The sequence below is a fragment of the Podarcis vaucheri genome (assembly GCF_965113315.1).
Source record: "Podarcis vaucheri genome assembly, chromosome: 3".
Lineage (NCBI taxonomy): Eukaryota > Metazoa > Chordata > Lepidosauria > Squamata > Lacertidae > Podarcis > Podarcis vaucheri.
Window position 1 is genome coordinate 102,430,594 of NC_138761.1, and position 23,609 is coordinate 102,454,202.

The 23,609-nt window shown below is 41.1% G+C and overlaps 1 protein-coding gene across 5 annotated transcripts in view; it reads right to left on the minus strand.

The window, feature by feature from the left end:
- The window catches only part of CSMD1 (CUB and Sushi multiple domains 1), a 997,036-nt gene that overhangs the window by 167,070 nt on the left and 806,357 nt on the right, over nt 1-23,609 (minus strand). For all 5 annotated transcript variants that reach the window (XM_082215381.1, XM_082215380.1, XM_082215382.1 and 2 more), the window contains 3 exons: nt 11,436-11,627; nt 5,865-5,991; nt 2,839-3,041 (listed from right to left, as the gene is read on the minus strand). In XM_082215381.1, coding sequence (XP_082071507.1) covers nt 2,839-3,041; nt 5,865-5,991; nt 11,436-11,627 — 522 coding nt within the window. The remainder of the gene's footprint in view (nt 1-2,838; nt 3,042-5,864; nt 5,992-11,435; nt 11,628-23,609) is intronic.

The following is a 23,609-nucleotide window of genomic DNA, read 5'->3' on the forward strand; positions in this document are numbered from 1 at the left end:
AATAATATAATAAATAAACAGGAATGAAAAGGCCAGCAAACTCTAAGTCTGCTAATTAATTAATCTGATCTTGGATACTCTTAAGGTCAGAGGTCTACTGTGGCTAAAGAGAATTGGTTATTCAGTTAACAGGCATTTCATTCTCTACCTTCTTACACATACCAGTACTTCTCTGACTTGATGGGAGATGTTTAGTTAGGAACCCCAGTTTCTAATAACTAGTTTAAATATATTTAACCCTGCAAAGTAAAGGTCAGGGATGCACACTGAACTCCATTTTCTATCCTTTTATGCATGATTAAATGGTAATTAAGTTTTAATGAAAAGTGTTAGGCTGATTACAATTAACATAATCACACCAGTCAGTTCATGTCCTCGTGGTGTTTTACATGCTGTGCTGAGCTGGTGAGACAATGGACTCTTGATGGGGTCCAAACATTTTGCGAGCAAAATACATTTGCATTCATCCAATTAATCATCTACATCAGCATACTTATTAAAGGAGGGGTGTGTGTGTTGGAAACTTATGTATAGGAATCTGTAGCATAAATTTATGCACATAAAAATTAATCTTTGAAAATTCGTAAACATCTGCAACCAAGCTGTAAGCCATGAAGATTATTCATAAGAGCAACATTAAGAGCCATTTTGTGTTACTGTAACTGTATGGGAAGAAAAATGTCGTGACTTTTTTCCACACTGCTTTGGTACAGATGACCAAACCATGTGGTCGGAGTCAATGACATCCAGTCCTCAATTATGCAACTATGGTAACATATAAATAAGCATTATCTCTCATAAAAGTGACTATTTTTACTTCAAGACTCTATACTAAGGAATCCCATGAAAGGCTTGTCAGAGCTCTGATAACTCTGCAGTTCAAAATGCAATCAAGTTCTCTGATTGGACATGCCTACACACACACACACACACACACACACACACACACACACACTACCACCACCAGTAGATCACTCAAGAATCCTTTACCGATAGATCCTTTGCTAAAATGCACAGTTGCTAGGCACAGGAACAATGTAAACAGCAAAACTGGGGGCATAAGAAGGTCCAAGTTGCATTTCCCCTAGCAATTGTTGACCCAACCCAAACATTTTTTTCCCCCTATACTGGACAAAACTGGCATTGTTTTGAATTAGCAAGTCTGTTTTGGCTGAATATGAGGCCAGTATGTGCAGCAATGCCAACGCCAGACAATTCATGGATCGCAGTGTCATGAAGAGATTCTGGTGCTACTGATCAGGGTTTGATGTGGCCCTAAGCTACTGAAGATAATGGGGCCCTTTATATGTCCAGCTGTCCTTCGTCAAGAACAAATTGTCGCTGTTTTTTGTGTTGAATATATGCTATATGGTAATTTATGGACCTAATAGGTATCTAAAGCCATTTGCACAGGCAGAATGTAGTCACCCTATATACAAAAATAAGCAAACCAGTGATATTTTAGGGAGCAGGCTAGCAGGCGAGGCCCATTACTCATAGGAGCCTATACCACACAAAACACTGTATGTAGATTTTATTTTATTTGTTTTTTATCTTATATTTTGGAAATGTACATCCAGGGTTTTTTTCCCTTTAATTTTTTTGGGGGGCCCAAAGAGAGTGGGGCCCTAAGCTATAGCTTGTTTAGCTTATACGTAAATCCGGCACTGCTACTGATGAAGATGAATTACTGTAGCAGCTCAAGAGCCACTTTCTAATGGTTTTATTTTGTGTCGCTCTGGAAATGTTTGATAGGCCAAAACCATGTGCACAGGATCAGCTGTGTGAGTCCTTTCCCCTCCCTTTCTCAACTAGGTAAAAAATGAGAGAGAGATCCCACCCACATTTCCAGCCTTTCACATGTTGCCACAGTAGCATGGGATGAGCGCTGCCAGAAACAACTCCTATGCTGCTGCGGTCATCAGTGAAATGGTTCAGTGTATTGGGGAACAACGGAATGGAAGCAGTGGCTTCTTACTCTGCACAGCTTGCTTCCCTTCAAGAATGAAATGTTTATGATTCAAGTAAATGCCTTGTTCGATGTTGTCAAGGGACTGCCATCGGAACAGGAGAGGGAGGTAGGGATGCCCTTGGGATACAGGGAGCCTCCTACGCTTCTGAGGAGCAGTTCCTCTTCAAGCAAGGGGGAAAGCCACACCTCCAGTGGAGAAGAGAGGGAAGGTGAAGTGAAGAGAGGGCTCGAAGATGCTGCTGAGAGCCCAAGCGCCTCACGTAACCCGGCTGGCCAAGAGGCACACACGCCATTTCCGTCGTCCAGCTTGAGCAGAGGGGTGAAAAACAAGGAGGGGAGGCGGAGATTTGGGGTGTCTAAGTTCTTATGTTGGGGGAGAAGCCGGAAGGGGCCACTCCCGGATTCTGCAAGTGACTCAGACAGACATGAACTTTGTGTATCTGCACTGTAAATAGTTTGCACAATAAAACCTGTAAAAGACAGGTCAGAGTCCTGCCTGGTTACTCACGAGCAACCACCACCCAGCATCTGACAGATGTGAAATGCAGCAATTTGCACAGCAAAGTTTTTCAGGCAGAATCTGATCTGAGACACCCCTGTATATTACAACGTATGTTAAAATTTTGTCATTTGAATACAAAATTGAAATATGCTAGTTCTCAAGAAGCATAAAGTAGAATATTTGGGGGAACTGTTTGTTTATATTTTTAGCAGATGTCAGCTAATTCAGCATACAGTCAATAGATTTTGGGTTCTTACCAGACTGAAACTCGTTTTCAAGATGGCGTACCAGACCACACTATTATAAACAAAAACATGAAAGGCCAAAACCTGATTTTACTCAAGGACTAAACAAATCCACCTACTTGAAAACTGGATAGAAAATCCTGATTTGCTGATGAAGAAGTCACTGTCAAATTGCAAAGTCAGGGAGTTGAAGGTACTATAAATATCTTCAGGAAGAGCTGAGCCACTCCACTCTTTCAGTAGAATACTGCTTTCAACAGGACCATCCCACACTTTGAGTATGTCATGAGCCACCTCAGTGTCAAAAACAATAAAATGCAGACTGCAAATGAAAGAAGAATGTGAGACATTTGTCATTCATGACTACCTTTGGTGCTAAATAAAAAGGGCAGATTAAGGAATGACAGGCATGTAACAACACATAATTAACCATGATTGAATCCATTAATCTGAATGAATGTAAGTGTGAATCTTCTTTGTTTCATTGTGGTTATAATAATTAACATGAAGCTACAAATTATGTCCAGAAAAAAAGGAAGAAAACCTGGTTTATCAGCATTCTTCTTTGGTTAGTTGCAGACATATCTGGGGTACATGTATGCAAACTCCACAACACATGACCTTTTAATTGGAACTCTTGCTGAACTGATTGACAATCCTCAAGATGTGGATGCCACCAGACATATCCCAATAACATTGACTTACACAGTGGCGGACCTTGGCACCGTGTGTGACACCACAATTTGTCGCCTCCCCTCTCACCTACCATTAGACATTGTAGTTGTAGCACCCCCAGCAGTGCTACAACCATTAGCTGCACACTGCATCGGTTTCATTTCTCTTCCAGATTAAATAAGCTGGTAGCATCAATTAGCTCTCCCCCCCAAAAAAAAATCTCCTTTATTCCAAAACTTATTTTATACCCAGAAATAAAGTGTTTCAAAGGACTGAATTAATTTGAAGAAAAAGAAAACCAACATACATTTAGGAATTCATTTCTAAGTGCCTTGTCGCCACAACCCCTCCTTTAAATTCAGAAGCATTACTTGACATTGGACATTCACAGCTCAAAATGAACTACTGAATGAATGTCTTATTTCTGAGCATATAATCAACAAACTTAAGCACAAAATAAATTGTAAAGGGCGGAAATGACCCAAAAATATCCCAATGAAGACCAAGTCTGCTCAGTGCCAATGAACTGGAAACTACTGAGATGGTGGCACTGAAGGCGAGGTGGGAGAGGGAATGCCATGGAGAAAGACAAAGGATGAGACACATAGATGAAAAGAAGGATCTGGCAACTTCTGTTTCAGTGTATCTGAAGAAGTATGCATGCACACGAAAGCTCATACCAAGAACTAACTTAGTTGGTCTTTAAGGTGCTACTGGAAGGATTTTTTTTATTTTGATAGATGAAAAGAGACAACCACCTGCTTGACTGGGAAGGCCATTCCTGGTTCACACTAAGAAGCCATTTTTAAATGTCCCTAGAGCTGCCCACAGAAATCTGTGCTGGAACCCAATGGAATTGGGATTGGGCAGCAGTGTGTTCAAACCAACACCCTCTCAAACCAGACCACTGAGGACCAAACATGTTCAGTGGACGCAACATATTGACTGCAGGAGGATGAAAATCTGGTGTGTGTATGTGGTGGAGTGGCTGAAACCCTGAACATGTGCACACTGCATTACGCCACTTTGTTCAGGGCCTCACTCGTTCCTTAACATTAGACATTCACAACTGCAAGTAAGCAAGAATATTGGTGGGTTGTTTTACCTTTTCCCATATCAAGTTCAATGTCTGATCAGTTACATTATAAGTCAGACCTTGGAGACCTGAATACACTTGAAGCATGACAACGCCTACTATGCTGATAAGCATGTCATGATCTTTCATAGATTTTGTTACCATTTCCACACTGTGAAGCACCACCCACATTTTTTAAACATTAAACATTACATGTGATGATGTAAAACACTGCCCAGAGAGCCACACTTATTGGAAATGGTCACAGTTCAGTGCCGTTTTTCCCCTTGCTGTAATAAATATTGACTCAGAAGGCTGCTAATAAGTAAATATTAAATCTGTTTTCTACCTACAGATGGTTGTTTGTAATTTCTTATTTCATTCTATATTAATTTCACATTTGCCATTCCTATTAAAATGCAAATGGAGCAATGAATTTGCTCGTGATTGAGTGGGTGTCTTTTGGTCTAGTATTAGGGGAATACAGTTATCTTTCTATTCTAGGAAGAAGAAAATGAAATTGTGTGGAAAAAAATTATGAATTCCTCTGAATATGTATAAGGAAAGTATTTTAGCAAACAGTTTCCCTCCCCAGCTAAACTCTAGCCTATTTATGTAAGAATATTAACTATTTGAGAGTAAACATGATACTTAAAAGTACAATGAATTAGGATTTTCATTCTACTGCAGTTAGAATGCATCACAAAAATTCTAATATGCTATCATTCCTGAGAGATTGCATCTGCACTACTATATAGGGTCATCTATTTCTCCTCCACCTGAAGAATGGGCAGTTTTCTTGCTGTGGAAATGACTTCTCTAATAGTTTGTGAATTACTTCCTGAGAAACCCTTCCAATGTGATTCTGCAGATCAGTTTAGCTCAGTGAGGCCAATATAGTTACTTTCATTGCTAAAACTAGATCCAGTTCTAATAAGTAGAGTAGATCCTATAAGATGCCATGAAAGGTGACAGGCTGGGATCCTGTGCTCTCATATCTTTTGCCACTTCATGGCAAAAATAAAGACGAAGCATGGGTAGAATAGCATTAATGGCTACTTCTGATATGATGGGCTTATCTGCCCACAAAGAAATTTACAACACAGATCTAAGCATGTTCAGTCACAAGTATGTCCCAATGAGTTCAGTAAGGCTTACATCCTAGTATGTTTGCACATCAAAGGTTGTCCCTTTTGGTCCTACAATACATATATAACCAATGGAAACCCATGATTTTTGGAAGTATTTGTTTTAATATAGTGAATCAGGGATCTTTTAATCTTGCAATTTACTCCTTAAAAGATCAAACAAGAACGAGGTATGTATATAATGGTAAAACCTATAGTGCTATGACTTGGATAATACTAAATTTAATAGCTGAGACTGCATGCATACCTAATTGTCCTCCCTGGGTCTGCTTCTATAATCCAAGTACAATGAAGATTGTTGTCATATGGAGCTGGATAACCAGGAGACAGAATGCGGCCTGAAGTAGCAGCGTGAATACGTCCACCACATTCAGCTGTAAAGAAAAAGCGAAAACAATCAATTTTCAGAGAGAAGTGCCATGCACACTTGAGGTACTTTACTTTACAGAAAGGTTAGAACTCTTAATTTTAGTAGAACCTGATTGCTTGTAATATACCAAGCAGTTTGGTGAAATGATGCACGGCCAAGAGCCAGAAAAGAAAAAATTAGAATAAAGAAAGGAAGTTGGAATAACTTTATGGGGTCTTGTATTAAACATTAGCTAAAAGGTAAAGGACCCCTGACCAGAATGACTAAACCACTTCTGGCACAACAGAACACTGTGACAGAAACCAGAATGCACGGAAACGCCGTTGACCTTATCCCTGCAGCGGTACCTATTTATCTACTTGCACTGGTATGCTTTCAAACTGCTAGGTTGGCAGGAGCTTGGACAGAGAAACGGGAGCTCACCTCATCGTGGGGATTTGAACCGCTGACCTTCTGATCAGCAAGCCCCAAAGGCTCGGTAGTTTTTAGACCACAGTGCCACCCCGCATTAAGCCACCTAGGACATGCAAGGTGAATTCTAATGCAAAAGTGGTGCAGTGCAATCCTTTGAAAGTTTTTGTGTGGTTTTTTTTTTGGAGGGGTTGGGGGGGATCTGTAAAAAACAAACACATTTTTGAACATATTTTCTCAAACAATAAATACACCTACACATGTTTAATCTAAAAATGTGAACTTTAAAATCCAAGAATTGCACTGGAAAATCTAAAGAAGTGAAAAGTCCAAAGAATAACCATCAACACTTTCAGCCAGAAGTGTGAATCAAGTCAGTTTGTGTAACAACTCACATAAATCAAATACTTCAAGCATCTCTACTTCTATCAAAGTTCTTTCTTAGTTATGGTAGTAGTAGTAGTAGTACACTAGTAAGCAACACTTTCAAAGTAGGGTTCATTTACTTTTATATGTGCTGCCAAGTGTATGAAAGAGCCCAAGAGATTTAGTTTGCTTGTGTGCTATTACTGTTTTAGGAAAGAGCAGCAGATAAAAACTTCGGACTTTGTGAACAAGTAAGCAGCCTCTAGGAGAAACTTTTGCAGCCCTGGTTCAGATGATGCCTGTAAGTTTGAAAACAATGTGTGACAAGGGTAGACCTTGTGCCTTCCCTGTCCCCTGGCAGCAGCAGCACACTATCCAATCTATCCCCACCACGTTGTTTCTGATGGGGTATTTGTTGTTGTTGTTGTTTAGTCGTTTAGTCATGTCCGACTCTTCATGACCCCATGGACCAGAGCACGCCAGGCACTCCTGTCTTCCACTGCCTCCCGCAGTTTGGTCAAACTCATGCTGGTAGCATCGAGAACACTGTCCAACCATCTCGTCCTCTGTCGTCCCCTTCTCCTTGTGTCCTCCATCTTTCCCAACATCAGGGTCTTTTCCAGGGAGTCTTCTCTTCTCATGAGGTGGCCAAAGTATTGGAGCCTCAGCTTTAGGACCTGTCTTTCCAGTGAGCACTCAGGGCTGATTTCCTTAAGAATGGAGAGGTTTGATCTTCTTGCAGTCCATGGGACTCTCAAGAGTCTCCTCCAGCACCATAATTCAAAAGCATCAATTCTTCAGCGATAAGCCTTCTTTATGGGCCAGCTCTCACTTCCATCCATCACTACTGGGAAAACCATAGCTTTAACTATACGGACCTTTGTTGGCAAGGTGATGTCTCTGCTTTTTAAGATGCTGTCTAGGTTTGTCATCGCTTTTCTCCCAAGAAGCAGGCGTCTATTAATTTTGTTGCTGCTGTCACCATCTGCAGTGATCATGGAGCCCAAGAAAGTAAAATCTCTCACTGCCTCCATTTCTTCCCCTTCTATTTGCCAGGAGGTGATGGGACCAGTGGCCATGATCTTCATGGTATAGTTAGTTTTTTAAAACCAGAGGAAGGATAGAGAAGTATAAAGACATTATTCCACCCACAGTTCTGACTGCTGGCAGCTGTCTGGCAGGGCAGTGAATAACTGGGAAAACCACCTATGGTTTGCCCCCCCCCCTCAAAAAAATAAATTAAAAAAACACCTTAGGATTTAAGCTTCAGAGAACCAAAAGGGATTTTTTTTTTTTTTTTTTACAAGCAAAGGTACATCAATTGATGATAAGGCAGTATCTGAGTAACCCAGAACCAGCTCAGGTAGTGTGAACAATATTTTCTTGTTATACTTTTAAGAAGTTATAATTCGAGCTTCCCTGTGAGCACTGTCGTATGGAATTAACCTAAAGTGTTGGCATTCAGATATGTGCTATCTAGCACTCGTCCTCCTGACAATATGCTTCTCGCATGGATGAGCAAGACACACTCCACGAATAGCCCACAGCATCTGCATGGGTTGTAGCCATACGGCTGGAAAATAAGAGTAACCTTTTCTTTACCTTGATGGAAATGTTTTTCTTCTCACTTTTTAACGTGTTGCACATATACCTTTTGATAGCAACATAAGACAAGCTAGTTCACATCTTGCTCAGTCAGAATCCAGAGTTTTCGTAACTGGCAAGTCAAGATGACACAATCTTTATGTCATGTGTAAGTGAGGAGCTTGAAACAGCTAAGAGCACAGACGAAACACATAAGGGTACTCAAATTAGTTTCATGTTTCCAGGTTTGATGGCTCTCTTACATGAGATTGAAAAGATATTTTCCCAGGCAGAGAATTCTGCAAAGAATGTATCTACTCAGCCACTTCCCTTTGTTCAGACACAGATCATACCAGACTTTCAATTAAAGAGAGAGAAAGGGCGGGGGTGGGGAATCAAAGAATGCCACTTAATGTGTACAATGTGCTTAAAGCAGGAAAGATTAGAATTGAACGGAACACGTGATGACAAAGAAATGAATTTATGCATTATACATGTCTGTTCCCACCCTCTTAAATAGAACCTTTTGTTGTCAGTGGGAACTCTGGCAAAGCTGTCCTGCATTAGACGTGGAAAAGAATTCCAAGTGTCCATAATCTCAGTTCCACTGCCCAAGCCTACTCTGGGTGATGGGGCAAGTTTGCAGCTGGTGCCAAAGGTGCCATTTTGGATGCTGGTGTTCATGTACACGTGACGTGCAATGCACCAGCATGTTAGGTGTGGCTACAGGGGGCTCATTTAAGCCCACCCCTCCTCCTCAACCTCTGCTTGAGGGCATCCTCCCTCCCTTTTTTGCAGTTTGGCTTTCAGTGGTCACTTCTGGGCCACAGGGGAATTTTTGACTCAGTTGTCTGGTTTGGCATGTGGGTTTTCTCACCTTCTCCATGCTGTAGGGCTGGGAAAGGAAGTTGATTAGCCATGGTGTCTGTCCACTCAGCCATTAGGCCTAGGTTAATTTGGCTCCTGCACTGTTACCCCTTTTAAACAGGTTAATCATGTCACTTTTGCAGGAAGGTATAGGAAGCAGAGCATGTTAGGATAGCATGTCAGTGACCCTTGGGGATGACTGTCAGTGCTTAAGGCCTGAACGTGAGAGCAGGTTTCCTCAACCTTGTAGACCCCTAAGGGGGTGGGGGTGGGTAGGTCTCTCTACTTACCTTCAAGGTGTGACTGGAGTTAGGTAAAGGTAAAGGGACCCCTGACCATTAGGTCCAGTCGTGACCGACTCTGGGGTTGCGGCGCTCATCTCACTTTATTGGCCAAGGGAGCCGGCGTATAGATTCAGGGTCATGTGGCCATCATGACTAAGCCGCTTCTGGCGAACCAGAGCAGCGCACGGAAATGCCGTTTACCTTCCCGCCAGAGCGGTACCTATTTATCTACTTGCACTCTGACGTGTTTTCAAACTGCTAGGTTGGCAGGAGCAGGGAACGAGCAACGGGAGCTCAACCCATCACGGGGATTCGAACTGCCGACCTTCTGATCAGCAAGTTCTAAGCTTTAACCCACAGCGCCACCCGCACTGGAGTTAGGGCTAGGCAAATATGCTTGCTTCTGGCCTGGCAGGGGTTTGGTCGCCCTTATAGCTGCACAAGTCCCATAAACATAAGCAATTCCCATACCAATAGTTTTGTTCTACAGGTTTGGGTTTATACAAATAAAAGTGTCACTTATTCAACCCACCTATATGTCTCTCAGTGTTTGTTTTAGCTATCAGCCTCAAAAGCCCACCTCAACAGAAAGACAGGCAGCTAAAGTTCCAGGTTACTCGCCCTCTAATGGATTACCCGTATGAAAAGACTTTTTGACTATACCTCCAATTTTGACCACACAGAGCTTTTTCCTCACCACACAGAAACTACTGGAGTCATTAGTTCCTATGGGGACAGAAAACAGGCACTGCATGGGTGAAATGTGAGAAGCGACAGCCCCTTCCTCGCAGATGGCTCATGAGAATGGCTGTAGGTCTCCACCTCCTATTTTGCCCTCACAACATTTTTCCACTCCTCATACAAGGATAGTGAAAAGGATCAAAGAAAGACTAGGCAAGATACTGGACTGGCTCAGAACAACTGCCAGCCATTCCACTGGGTCTTTCTTTCTTTCTTTCTTTCTTTCTTTCTTTCTAGAGCTTGAGTAATTTCTGAATTACTTTGGAAAGCTCATTATCTCCCGTTTTCAGCAGGATAATAAGACCAGGTTTTATGTGTGACCTCATGAAAACAAACAATTCAGATAAAGAGCAACTCAGATATTGAATTTCACATTAATCCCATTATTAATGGAGAAAGCATACAAGTGATCTAGTCTTATATACCTTGTGAACAGAAAATGAGTAGAATATGATATAGTAAAAATCCATGCAAAGAACAATACACAAATATTAGCCTTGCCACAAGACAGCTAAATGATGGTTTGTTAAGAAACTGGCCTGTGTTTCAGTGAGGGACAGGGAGAGATGGGGGGATACTTTTGTACATTCAAGAAGACACATATCTTTGGGAACAAGGGCAATAAAAGTCGTTTTGTTGTTGTTGTTGTTGTTGTTGTTGTTGTTACAATCTTCTAGCTAGGGACCCAAATTTGCCACCAATTTTCCAGGGGGTCAGTATAGACAACACCAGATAGGACAAAATAATTCATGGAGACCTCACAGAGAACGAGCATTCTTTTTAGTAAGAATTACCACAGAATTTTGCTTCAAGGCAAAACATGAGGTGAATCTGGAGATTTCTCATTGGGTAAGAAATGTGAAGAAAACTGAAAGAGTTTTGATAGGGACATCAAAATTTCTTGTAGTCTGTAGTCCATTCATTCCTAGGCTGCATCAAATGTCCTTCAGAAATCAAGGTAAAAGCATACCAAAGGAATTTCAAGAAAAGCCAAAAGAATTTCAGGGAGAGCAGTAGTAGATTTCCTCAGAGATGGCCCACATATTTAGTTTCAATATATGTACGGTATATGGTGGTGGTTGGGGGAAACCTGAGATAGATTTCAAAGCATCGTTATCACATATGCATTATCCATAAAAAGAGCTATGAAGTGTTTAACAATAAACTTTTAGATCACCGTGTTATCTAACATTACCTGTACAAGTCGGCAAAGGCTTGTCCCAAACTCTTCGATCTCCACTTAGGCAGGTAATAGTGCTACTACCGTGCATTGTGTAGCCTGGATTGCAACTGTACAAAACAACCGTATCTGTGTAATGGCCTTCATCGCGAATCTTGTAGCCATAGTTTGGTGTTCCGGAATCCTCACATTTCACTAAATCAAAGCCTATAAAGGAAAGCAAAACATGGAAACACACATTTGAATTCTGTATTGCGGCACACAATTAGTCATTTCCCTACCAATAACAGAGATGATTCCCCATGTCTGTCTGCTCATGGGGAGGGCTTTCGACACCACCTCTAACAGAAGAGAAAAGCAGGGAGATATTCACAGATTTCCCTTCCCTTTGCAGCTCTCCCACATTTCGCCTTCCATGCTGATGTTGAGGCTCCTCTAATCCTTTGGAACATATTGTTTTTGGGGTGGGGAGAAGGGGACACAGGAACTGCGTGGGGGAAGAGGGGAATCCATCTTCTTTCATGAGTGGATGGCAGTGTGGCATAGGGAGAAAATTTGAGGCTACGTGTTATCAGTAAGTTCAAAGATTATAGTCTCCCTAGTTTTGTTTTTATGCACAGTGTGGGGAGTTAGAACTTTGCCCACCAGATATGCCTATTCCACGTCTGACATCCTAGATCCACATGTGGGTGCACCATGTGAATATGAACACATGTAAAAATCCAATGTACAGAGTCCCTAATTGGGTTTTCAGATTTTATATCAGATATTGCGCTGTTCATGCCCACATGAGTTAAGGCATGTATACCCTATTCAAACATTACACCCACTGCGGGGACATCTGGGAGAATTAGAGGTGGGGCAGGCATACCTGGAGGGCAGGGTGGGAAGTTGAGTTTTCACTCTCTCGCCACTTGTGGGGGATAAGAATGGTGAGCATATCATCCAATTCGACCCCAAAAGTATCTTCATTTCACATAAATGAGATCCTCAAATTTGACCTCACTATTGTCCAATTTTGGGGCTCTTCTGATGTTATTCCTTCCTGTGCCATGAAGTCAATGTCAGAAAACAAAAATGTGATGATCTCTTGAAAACTGGACACCTTTTATTAATTACTGAAGAAATAAGGCACAGCCATCAACATAGTAGCCATTGGCGCATTAAATTTATGGCGCTATTTCAACATGGAAATTACAAATAGCAATGTATTATGTATTCCCCCCCTTTTTTTTGAAGTATTTGTATCCTGTCGTACTGTGAAAATGCACCTCAAGTTGAAATCAATAAAACTTGGGGGAAATATATTTAGGTTCTATAGAATACGAAAGCAACATACAAAGCATAGCACAACAGCACTTCTAATAAATATGAGCTGGGCCCCAAATGCCCCCTTAAATAAAAAGGTTTAAGTTGCTCACAAAGAGTTACATTATTGTGTGTATAGGTGTGGATCCATATCCATATCATATTATTATTATTAGTTTGGTTCTCCCCTCTAACTACTCACACTGCCACAAAAAGTGTTTGGCAAAAGCCAAAACCCGCCAAACACAGCCCTGAAACACTAAACTACCACTTAGTCAAGTGAAGGAGATTTTTTAAATATAAATACTACATATCTGACCAAGGGTGCATTACCTGTTTTTTGTTTTGTTTGTAAGAACCTATTTAACTCTTTCCCTTAAACATTTTACTTTTAGACCATTAAGATTTGTGGTAAGCTGACATATCTAACACCACTACATTTTTAAAAGGCTCCAAAATTAAGCATCAGTTTTCAAGCACTGGGAGAGTTGTTGTTGTTTTTAAAAAAGCAGCATGATCATATCATCTGTGCCAAATCAGAAACTCAGTTGTAGCCAGATGACAAAGAAGAAAGTTTCAGAAATGGTTTCAAATGCAGCACAGCACAGCAGAACAGAGTTGCTGCTGTAAAAGTACAGTTAAAAGGTGCAGATGTACGCCTGGATCATTCTGTGTGCTTCTTTGGGCTGGAGCCACACAGATAAGTGAAAATAAGCGAACATTTCTGATTACGTGATCTGCGATTCAAATGACTGCAATGCAAACTTGCTGGGGATTCTCAGCAACAGATGTCAATCATACAGACATGAAAACATGATGAATCTGTTTATTTGCAACCAGGTGCCTTGATGGGTAGGTAATAAGTAGCCTCAGAAAAACCCGTCGACATATTAGAAGGCAAGTCAGCTCTGAGTGTTATTTGTCAAGACTGCACAATGTTTACTGTAACAAACGCTGTATACAGAAAAGAAACATTTCCTTCCAATGTATAAGCAGTGATACATTGCGTGTCAAAAACATTATACTTAACCACTTGTCAAATTTGTTAGTGGCAAAATATCATCACTTATCAACACAACTAGGTTTAAAAAGCTTCAAGTCAAATGGATTGCCCACAAGGCTGAATCTGAACTTGCAGGCTTGCGTGTCCCTGCAATTCCACCTTGCCACAGAAAAAGAATAATAATAAGATGAAATGATGCATTTACCTTTCAGAAAAGAGGTGACCCCTAACAGTGCACTTGGGTGATAATCTCCTTAGGGAAGAGATGTGAGGAGAAATGCATTTTAAATCGCAAAAATTCTGAACCAGAAGTTTGACTGCTGTTGCTAACTGGGGACCACTTACCAGTACTTAGCCAGGAAGATGTTCCCCTATGTCTCCTCCCCAGCGGACACCAGTTAGAAAATGTGGGAGAGGAAAAACTAAGGTTGGAAACACATGCAATAAAAAGATAATTCAAAATACTGTGCAGCCCTGTTAGAGCTGTAGCATGTTAACAATCTGAATATTGATATGGAAGCCTTGGCCATTTCCCACTCACTGACTTCCTGGTCACTGCCTTCTCCTCCTTTGACTGGGAAACAGAGTACTGCAGATAGGCACTCTGAAGTGGGGAAGAGATTGTGACATGGGGCTGTGAGTCATTTTGTTGTGCAGCTGGAATAGGAGATCTTGAAAGCAGTAGTGGACTCAGGTAGGTAGGTAGGTAGGTAGGGCACATGTTTAGTTTTCAGGGAGCTGAGAGCGTATTCATGGCACTGTAGACTCTCATTTGCCTCCAGCTTAAGACATGTTCTTTGTCACCCCTGCTTTAAAAAATATCCTGTAGGCCACAAGAGGACAAAGTCAGCAAGGAGAGCAAGCAACACTACATCTACCTGGATTTATCCAGCCAGTTCCCAGGTAATTCCAATCATGTACCCATCCACTGCTTTAGATATTGTTGTAAATAAATGTGGCAAAATAGCCAGCAGACCTTCACTTAGCTTCTGCACATTTGGTCCTGTGGAGGACCCAGGCGTAGCATTTCACTGACCCCAGTGCTGCCAGCTACTGCTTCTATGCTCCAAAGGAATGGGTGAATATGCCAATTTTCATGTCTCCCAATTTCTAATTCTTTACGTCATAAGCTCAGTTCTTTGCACTTCCAAATCACTTTTCTCTTTTTTGGAATCCTCATGAAAATTCATTAGCATTTTAGTTCAAATTTATCCTAATTTTGTATGCAATTGTGATGAATATAACCATTTTTTGTAAAGGCAATTTCCCCCTAACAGAATGCACTTGTGTATTTTAGGAATACATGCGCTGTCTGCACAATTTAACCCATTATATATTACTTGACTGCACTGAAAAATGCAGAAAACATTCAAAGGTTGGCTATATTTCTGCTCTCTTATTGTTTCAGGAAATGAGAATTAGGTAGGTCTGCCATTAAATTGTGCCCTGAATCAAATTTCTCTCCCAACCCAAATGCTTGCTGCCACTACTCATTGTCTTTCTTTACCCTGCACAGGAAGTTTCAAGTTCTTTCCCTCACTTTTTCTCACTCACATGAGAGCTTATCCAAATACTTAAACCCAGTGCTTTTTGTGACTGTACTCACTGATAAAGAGTACTGGAACCTTTTCATTTTAAACTTTTCTGCTTCTTTACTTTTGTTCAGCTGAACTCTGGAAGCTCCAAACACTATTTTAATTCAGCTGGAAGTCTAGACTGTCCAAAATAAAATTTACAATCTGATTTTCTGTTGTCAGTTGCTGTAGAATCTTGAGCACAGAAAGGCTAGTTTTGTTCACCGTGAAAGCTGAGCTGTTTTTCTTTCAACAGATCAGAATACACAATGGCATTCTGGCAAAGGAGGACACAGAACCCCCCCCCCCCATTGCATCTCTTCCCATCTTCCAGAAGGAAAGGCAATCACCTTAAAAAAGCAGCCGCTTTTGTGATGCTGGGGTGAGGGCTGGAGATCCCAAGAGTATTACTTGACAGGAAGTAAGGACCAAACATGACAGATTACTCCTTTCCCTGTTGAGCCCCATATATCTCAGGGGCTAACCAAGAATGACTAGAGTGTGCTGTGGAGATGGTGGAAAGTAACTGACGGAACGTCTCAGAGTGCACTGGGTCTGCTTCCATTCCTTACCACTGAGTTTCCTTTCATGCCATATTGTTATCACTTTAAGTCTGGAAAAGGTAATTCTAGCGACAGAACTGTAGATGATGTATTTTAGGTATCAACCTTCATATGGAAGGAACTGAAGTGAGCAATTGTTCAGTGTTCTCAAGTCATGCTGAATAACAGCAAGGGAAAGTTCCAAGTGAGGTAAAATTATGCCTTTTCTTTCACAGAATGGGTGTTTCTGTTGTGTCCTGTTATCACACTGTTCAATCTCTTCCTTTAAGGGTATCTTGCTCTATATAAATGCCAATGAGCTGTATTGTCAAATGACAATATACCTTTTGAGGGTTATAAACAAGAAAAACCAGAGTTCAGGTAGAGGGCCCATAAAGTAAATATACATGAACACCAACTGCAGAATAATATTCTTTATCCCCTTTCTGTGTCATAACCTGTCCAGTGCATCACAGAGAATGTACTGTCTATTCTAATAGTAATTCCTCAGCCTATACGAGGGCATTTACAAGCAAAAAAGCATTTTAAGGTTTCTGTCAGTTTATTTTAAACTCTAATCTGATCAAACTTTTTACCTGGGGTGAAGTGTTATGCAGTCTGACTGCAAAGAACATAACAACTTTAAGTCTCTCTGGCATTAGAATTACACTTCCCTTCCCTTCCCTCCCTCTCTCTCTCTCTCTCTCTCTCTCTCTCACACACACACAAACACACACACACACTTTTCAATAAACAAGGCTTATAACTTTTCAACATTACATGTCATTCTACCATTTCCCCTCACTACTTGTTTGATTGACTGCACAGCATTCTAAATTTGTGCAGATACTATGCATATAGATCAGGATCCCAGCTTCAGAATGTTGACTACCATGCAAGGAAAGTTTGTAGATGGGTCCATCAAGGATGTGATGACATGAACAGGGGCAGTAAAGCACAGCAGTGCTCTTCATTTCGCACAGAGTTAATCGCGGAAGGTAGTAATGATTGATTAGGCTTCTATATCTCTGGCTACTTTTACTTGCCTTAACAGGACATCACATTAGCACAGGGAAGCAGGACACACACTCCTGCCCCTGCTCCCGGGATCAGCTGAAGTTGTAACCATTTCAAAATTCCTGACATTTCTGAATGAGATTAAGAAAAATCTAAGCACGTCAAAGTGCAAGTAGATAAATAGGTACTGCTCCAGTGGGAAGGTAAACGGCGTTTCTGTGCGCTGCTCTGGTTTGCCAGAAGCGGCTTAGTCATGCTGGCCACATGACCCGGAAGCTGTATGCCAGCTCCCTCGGCCAATAAAGCGAGATGAGCGCCGCAACCCCAGAGTCGGCCACGACTGGATCTAATGGTCAGGGGTCCCTTTACCTTTACCTTTAAGCTCTTTTCAGGCAACCAATCCAAGGTGTCTGAACATATGTGTGCAGAAAGGAAAGGAGGACCAACAACAACAGATCTCCCTCCAACCACCCATGTGTATGCAGTAGCCTGGGTGAAGAGGCCAGTTATGCAAAAGAAGCAGCTAGACAAACTCATTGGGAGAACTATGCATATTCTTACACTCCACCCAAATCTCTGAGCGGTGGATGATTCTAGGGGTTCCAGGCACACTTATTCAGGGTCAATGTTTCCTTTTGGAAATGAGGCACAGTGGAGACTGCAGTATCTTTATGATGTATAGATTATTTACACATATATACAACCTGAGTCTATGATGGAAGGGCTCCCCGCTTTAACACTCCAAGAGGGTATTGCTTGCCCCACAGCTGCAGCCCTCCATTCAGACACCAGCATTGTGCTTTCTGACTCTCTTTCTATCTCACTACTTACTCCTACATTACATCACTCCTAGCCCTAAGCTTCTCTAATCTTTTCCTTTATCTTTAGAGCGAAGGGTGACCCACGCCTTTGCCTTCTCACACAGTTCCCTTTGATGCTTTGTGTTCTTCTTGATGGCCCATCCCTAGGCTAGTTTTACACAGCATGGCTTAATTAGCCTTTAACACATGCTGATTCCATAGGTTTAGCATTGTCTAGCACATAATCCAGCACACATGTACTGGTTTAATACACATCAGCCTAATACACAGGATCTAGCTATCACTACACACAGGAGACCAGCCTAGCTTAGCTAGCTTTTGACACTCCAAGCCTTAATTGAATTGTCACACCTACTGGAACTAATAATTTAGGATGTCTAGCACCCACAAACTTGTAACAGTATAGTGGATCTCTTAATACAGGCTACTGAATGTTTCTAGGTTAGGGGTGGCGTACCCACCACAAACTTTCCCCTTTCTCCCATTACTCTAAATCGATTGAAAAAGCTCTGTCGATGCAAATTAGTGGTACATTTTTGTTCTGTGTAAACCTTCTTGCCATGTAATTTCTGATATATTTATACTTTTGAAGTCCAGAAAAGAAATGGAGGTAATCAAAGGGTTTAGTGAAGCAGGTGTTGTTTTACATTCATGTTGAAATTGTATCTTAAGGATATGATGATACAAATGCTTCTGATGGCATTTATAGGGATATGCTCATTAAAGTTCCAGTGACTCTGATCTGAGTCCAAAAGTTTAGCATCAGGATTAACATGCCCAAATAAATTATGCAAGATCTCAAATGTACTGAACCCAATGGCAGTATTTCTTAACAAGGAAAGTAGTAAAGAAATTTATGACACTGTGGGGAGTATATTTAAGGGGTCTTTGTTTTTTGTCCCCCACCCCCCAAAAAAGCAGTTTTGAAAATAACATAAAGTACTCTTTTTTGAAGTCCTGATCTTCTATCAATAGCCTTAAGGCAAACATCTGGCTGCTTCCTAAGGACCCAGGCATGATTTATGGCACCTACTGTTATTTATTTGACTGTTTGGTTGCCTTTGTAAATTTATTAGCCACGGATGAAAATACAATGTTTCCTTATGGTGGCTTACAACAAAATTATATGTTGCAAGAGCATCCATGTTTTGAACATAACTACTGCATGTGCAGGCAGGCCATTTCTTCCATGAAAACCACAACTGTGTTTGTATTTAATAAATGGTCTCCGTGCGTCTGGCTATTTTCACTGGATAGGAGAATTCATGTACACCAACCACCATTATATCAAATAATTAAAGGAGATGGGTTGTTTTTAGACACAACTTGGAATAAGAGTTTTACACTTCCATGAAAAATGGAATCTCTATTCTTCATCTTATTATTATTATTATTATTATTATTATTATTATTATTATTATTATTATATTTGTGCAGTGCATGTATTCTTCAGAGGTGAAAGATTAGGGCAAAGAATAGAGGGTTATGTTCCAGGTCAGACGACACTGAAAAAAAGCAAATAGTTCAGGATGGTCCTCTGAAGGGGGAAAAAGAAAGATGTGAAAGCACGGAGATGTATTTCAGCTCTCTTGTCAACATGCAACAATGGTAAACATAAATCACAGCTTACAATGGATTTATTTCCAGGTTCTGCACTGTGCGCGTGCACATATTGTGCCAGCTGTGGGCCAAATGAATTTATATGTTCTATTATTTTGATTTTATTCTCTTCTCGCATACTTGGTGCCTCTTTGTCTTCATGCCTGCCACCTGGCAGATCAGCCCATTCTCATTTTGTTCTGAATGTCATTTTTAAGGTTAAGGGGTAACCAGCCAGGCAGCCGAGAATATTAGCACCTTACACGGCAATGACAAAATCTTCCTGCTGGTTTGAGAACTTTACAGCCAAGCCCAACTGTGGGGATGCCTGAGGCTATATCATATTCTCTCCACAGTAACTACAGGTGTCACGGCAAGGCAAGTTTTAATTGGGCGAAAACATCTAGGGTTTTGTTTTAGAAATGCAATTGCAGAAGCAACATAGGCTTTACTTGTTTTGATCCAAAGAAATAATGGCCCAAAGACTTTCCCTTTACCAATCCATGGTTCCCCTTTCTGGATTGCACACTGAAACTTTTTGTCTCTTGGAAATAAGAATGAAAGTGAAACAATAAAAGAACTAAATATGAATTATGATTTTGTATAGTTTTTTAAAAACACACACACGCACAACAAAAACACAATACCAATTCCAGGGATTCTAAGAGTGATGAAACTGAAGCACCTTTTATGCAACTATAAATTCATGATAGAAATGTTCATACTTTCATGAAATGCCTTGAATTATGTTGATTTCAGTTCATTCCCCGCCCCCCAGTTGATTACATGGTTGGTGTTTTATTTTGGGGTTTTTTCCATTTTATATGACTCTTACATTTTGTAGACAGAACTTAAGATACCATAAAAGACTAATCCTTTTTTATGCAAACAATTATTTACTATTACTGTATTATTTATTAAATATCATACTGCCCTTCATCCAAAGATACAAGGGTGGTCAACAAAAGGGAGGGAAACATTTGGATTGCAATCTATGTATTTTCTTTCTCATTAAATGGTTTAATGTTTTATGTGATAACTTGTGATAATTTTGTGGTGGGAAAAGTATACTTGGAAGGATGCTTTGTGTGATTCTTTTTTCATTCTTTGTGTATGTTTTTGGTATTTATTTAATTACTGTGTAAGTTGCCTTGAGAGCTTCAGCTACAAGGGGATACATAAATAAAGCTGTAATAAAAAAAATCCAATAATATATATATATACATGTGTGTGTGTGTGTGTACAATCATACCTTGGAAGTCTAACAGAAGTCCATTCAACTTCTGAAATATTCAGCGTCCAAAGCGCTGTTTCCAATTGGCTGCAGGAAGCTCCTGCAGCCAATCAGAAGCTGTGGAAGCCTCGTCAGATGTTCGGCATCTGAAAAAACATTTGAAAACCAAAACCAGAACACTCTCTTCCGGTTTTTGATCGTTCGGGAGCAGGAAAGTTCGACTCCCAAGGCATTTGGGAGCCGAGGTACAACTGTAGTTCCAAAACCACCCGGACAGTTCAACTTCAGTACACATCCAGTCTAAGACAATATGATTATCAGAACTGTTTGAAAAAGGAGCAGTTATACCTCTCTCCTCTCAGAGAGGCATAACGTATACTCCAGGATATTCCAGCACTGCCTTGCCGTGGCGAAGGGGCTTGAAGAACTCAGAGAAGCTATGAACTATGCCGAGCAGGGCACCCAAGATGAACAGGTCATAGTGGAGAGTTTTGACCAAACGTGATCCACCTGGAGTAGGAATCGGCAAGCCACTCCAGTATCCCTGCCAAGAAAACTCCATGGACAAAGACAACAGGCATATAAAAGTTATGACACTGGAAGATGAGCCCCTCAGGTCGGAAGGTGTCCAACATGCTACTGGGGAAGAGCGGAGGACAAGTACAAGTAGATCCAGAGCTGATGAAGCGGCTGGGCCAAAGCCGAAAGGACGCTCAGTTGTGGATATGCATGGAAGCGAAAGGAAAGTCCAATGCTGTAAAGAAAAATATTGCATAGGAACCTGGAATGTAAGAACCATGAACCTGGGTAAGTTGGATGTGGTCAAAAATGAGATGGCAAGAATAAATATTGACATCCTGGGCATCAGTGAGCTAAAATGGACGGGAATGGGCGAATTCAGTTTGGATGACTACCATATCTACTACTGTGGGCAAGAAACCCGTAAGAGAAATGGAGTGGCCCTCATAGTCAACAAAAGAGTGGCGAAAGCTGTACTGGGATGCAGTCTCAAAAATGATAGAATGATCTCGATACGAATCCAAGGCAGACCTTTTAACATCACAGTAATCCAAGTTTATGCACCAACTACTGGTGCTGAAGAAACTGAAATTGACCAGTTCTATGAAGACTTACAAAACCTTATCGAAGTGACACCAAAGAAGGATGTTCTGCTCATTATAGGGGATTGGAATGCTAAAGTAGGGAATCAAGAGATAAAAGGAACAACTGGCAAATTTGGCCTTGGAGATCAAAACGAAGCAGGGCAAAGGCTAATAGAGTTCTGTCAAGAGAACAAGCTGGTCATCACAAACACACTTTTCCAACAACACAAGAGACGACTCTACACATGGACATCCCCAGATGGGCAACATCGAAATCAGATTGATTATATTCTCTGCAGCCAAAGATGGAGAAGCTCTATACAGTCAGCAAAAACAAGACCTGGAGCTGACTGTGGCTCAGATCATCAGCTCCTTATAGCAAAATTCAAGCTTAAACTGAAGAAAGTAGGAAAAACCACTGGACAGGTAAGATACAATCTAAACCAAATCCCTTATGAATACACAGTGGAAGTGAGGAACAGGTTTAAGGATTTAGATTTGCTGGACAGAGTGCCTGAAGAACTATGGATGGAGGCTCGCAACATTATACAGGAGGCAGCAACTAAAACCATCCCAATGAAAAAGAAATGCAAGAAAGCAAAGTGGCTGTCCAACGAGGCCTTACAAATAGCGGGGGAGAGAAGGCAAGCAAAATGCGAGGGAGATAGTGAAAGATACAGGAAATTGAATGCAGATTTCCAAAGAACAGCAAGGAGAGACAAGAAGGCCTTCTTAAACGAGCAATGCAAAGAAATAGAGGAAAGCAACAGAATGGGAAGAACCAGAGATCTGTTCAAGAAAATCGGAAATATGAAAGGAACATTTCGTACAAAGATTACCATAATAAAGGACAAAAGTGGTAAAGATCTAACTGAAGCAGAAGACATCAAGAAGAGGTGGCAAGAATACACAGAGGAATTATACCAGAAAGATATGGATGTCTCGTACACCCCAGGTAGTGTGGTTGCTGACCTTGAGCCAGACATCCTGGAGAGTGAAGTCAAATGGGCCTTAGAAAGCACTGCAAATAACAAGGCCAGTGGAAGTGATGGTATTCCAGCTGAACTGTTTAAAATTTTAAAAGATGATGCTGTTAAGGTGCTACACTCAATATGCCAGCAAGTTTGGAAAACTCAGCAGTGGCCAGAGGACTGGAGAAGATCAGTCTACATTCCAATCCCAAAGAAAGGCAGTGCCAAAGAATGCTCCAACTACCGCACAATTTCACTCATTTCACATGCTAGCAAGGTTATGCTTAAAATTCTACAAGGAAGGCTCAAGCAGTATGTGGACCGAGAACTCCCAGAAGTGCAAGCTGGATTTAGAAGAGGCAGAGGAACCAGAGACCAAATTGCAAACATGCGCTGGATTATGGAGAAAGCTAGAGAGTTCCAGAAAGACATCTACTTCTGCTTCATTGACTATGCAAAAGCCTTTGACTGTGTTGACCACAGCAAACTATGGCAAGTTCTTAAAGAAATGGGAGTGCCTGACCACCTCATCTGTCTCCTGCGAAATCTCTATGTGGGACAAGAAGCTACAGTTAGAACTGGATATGGAACAACTGATTGGTTCCAAATTGGGAAAGGAGTACGGCAAGGCTGTATATTGTCTCCCTGCTTATTTAACTTATATGCAGAATTCATCATGCGAAAGGCTGGGCTGGATGAATCCCAAGCCGGAATTAAGATTGCCGGAAGAAATATCAACAACCTCAGATATGCAGATGACACAACCTTGATGGCAGAAAGTGAAGAGGAATTAAAGAACCTTTTAATGAGGGTGAAAGAGGAGAGCGCAAAATATGGTCTGAAGCTCAACATCAAAAAAACGAAGATCATGGCCACTGGGCCCATCACCTCCTGGCAAATAGATGGGGAAGAAATGGAGGCAGTGAGAGATTTTACTTTCTTGGGCTCCATGATCAGTGCAGATGGTGACAGCAGTCACGAAATTAAAAGACGCCTGCTCCTTGGGAGAAAGGCGAT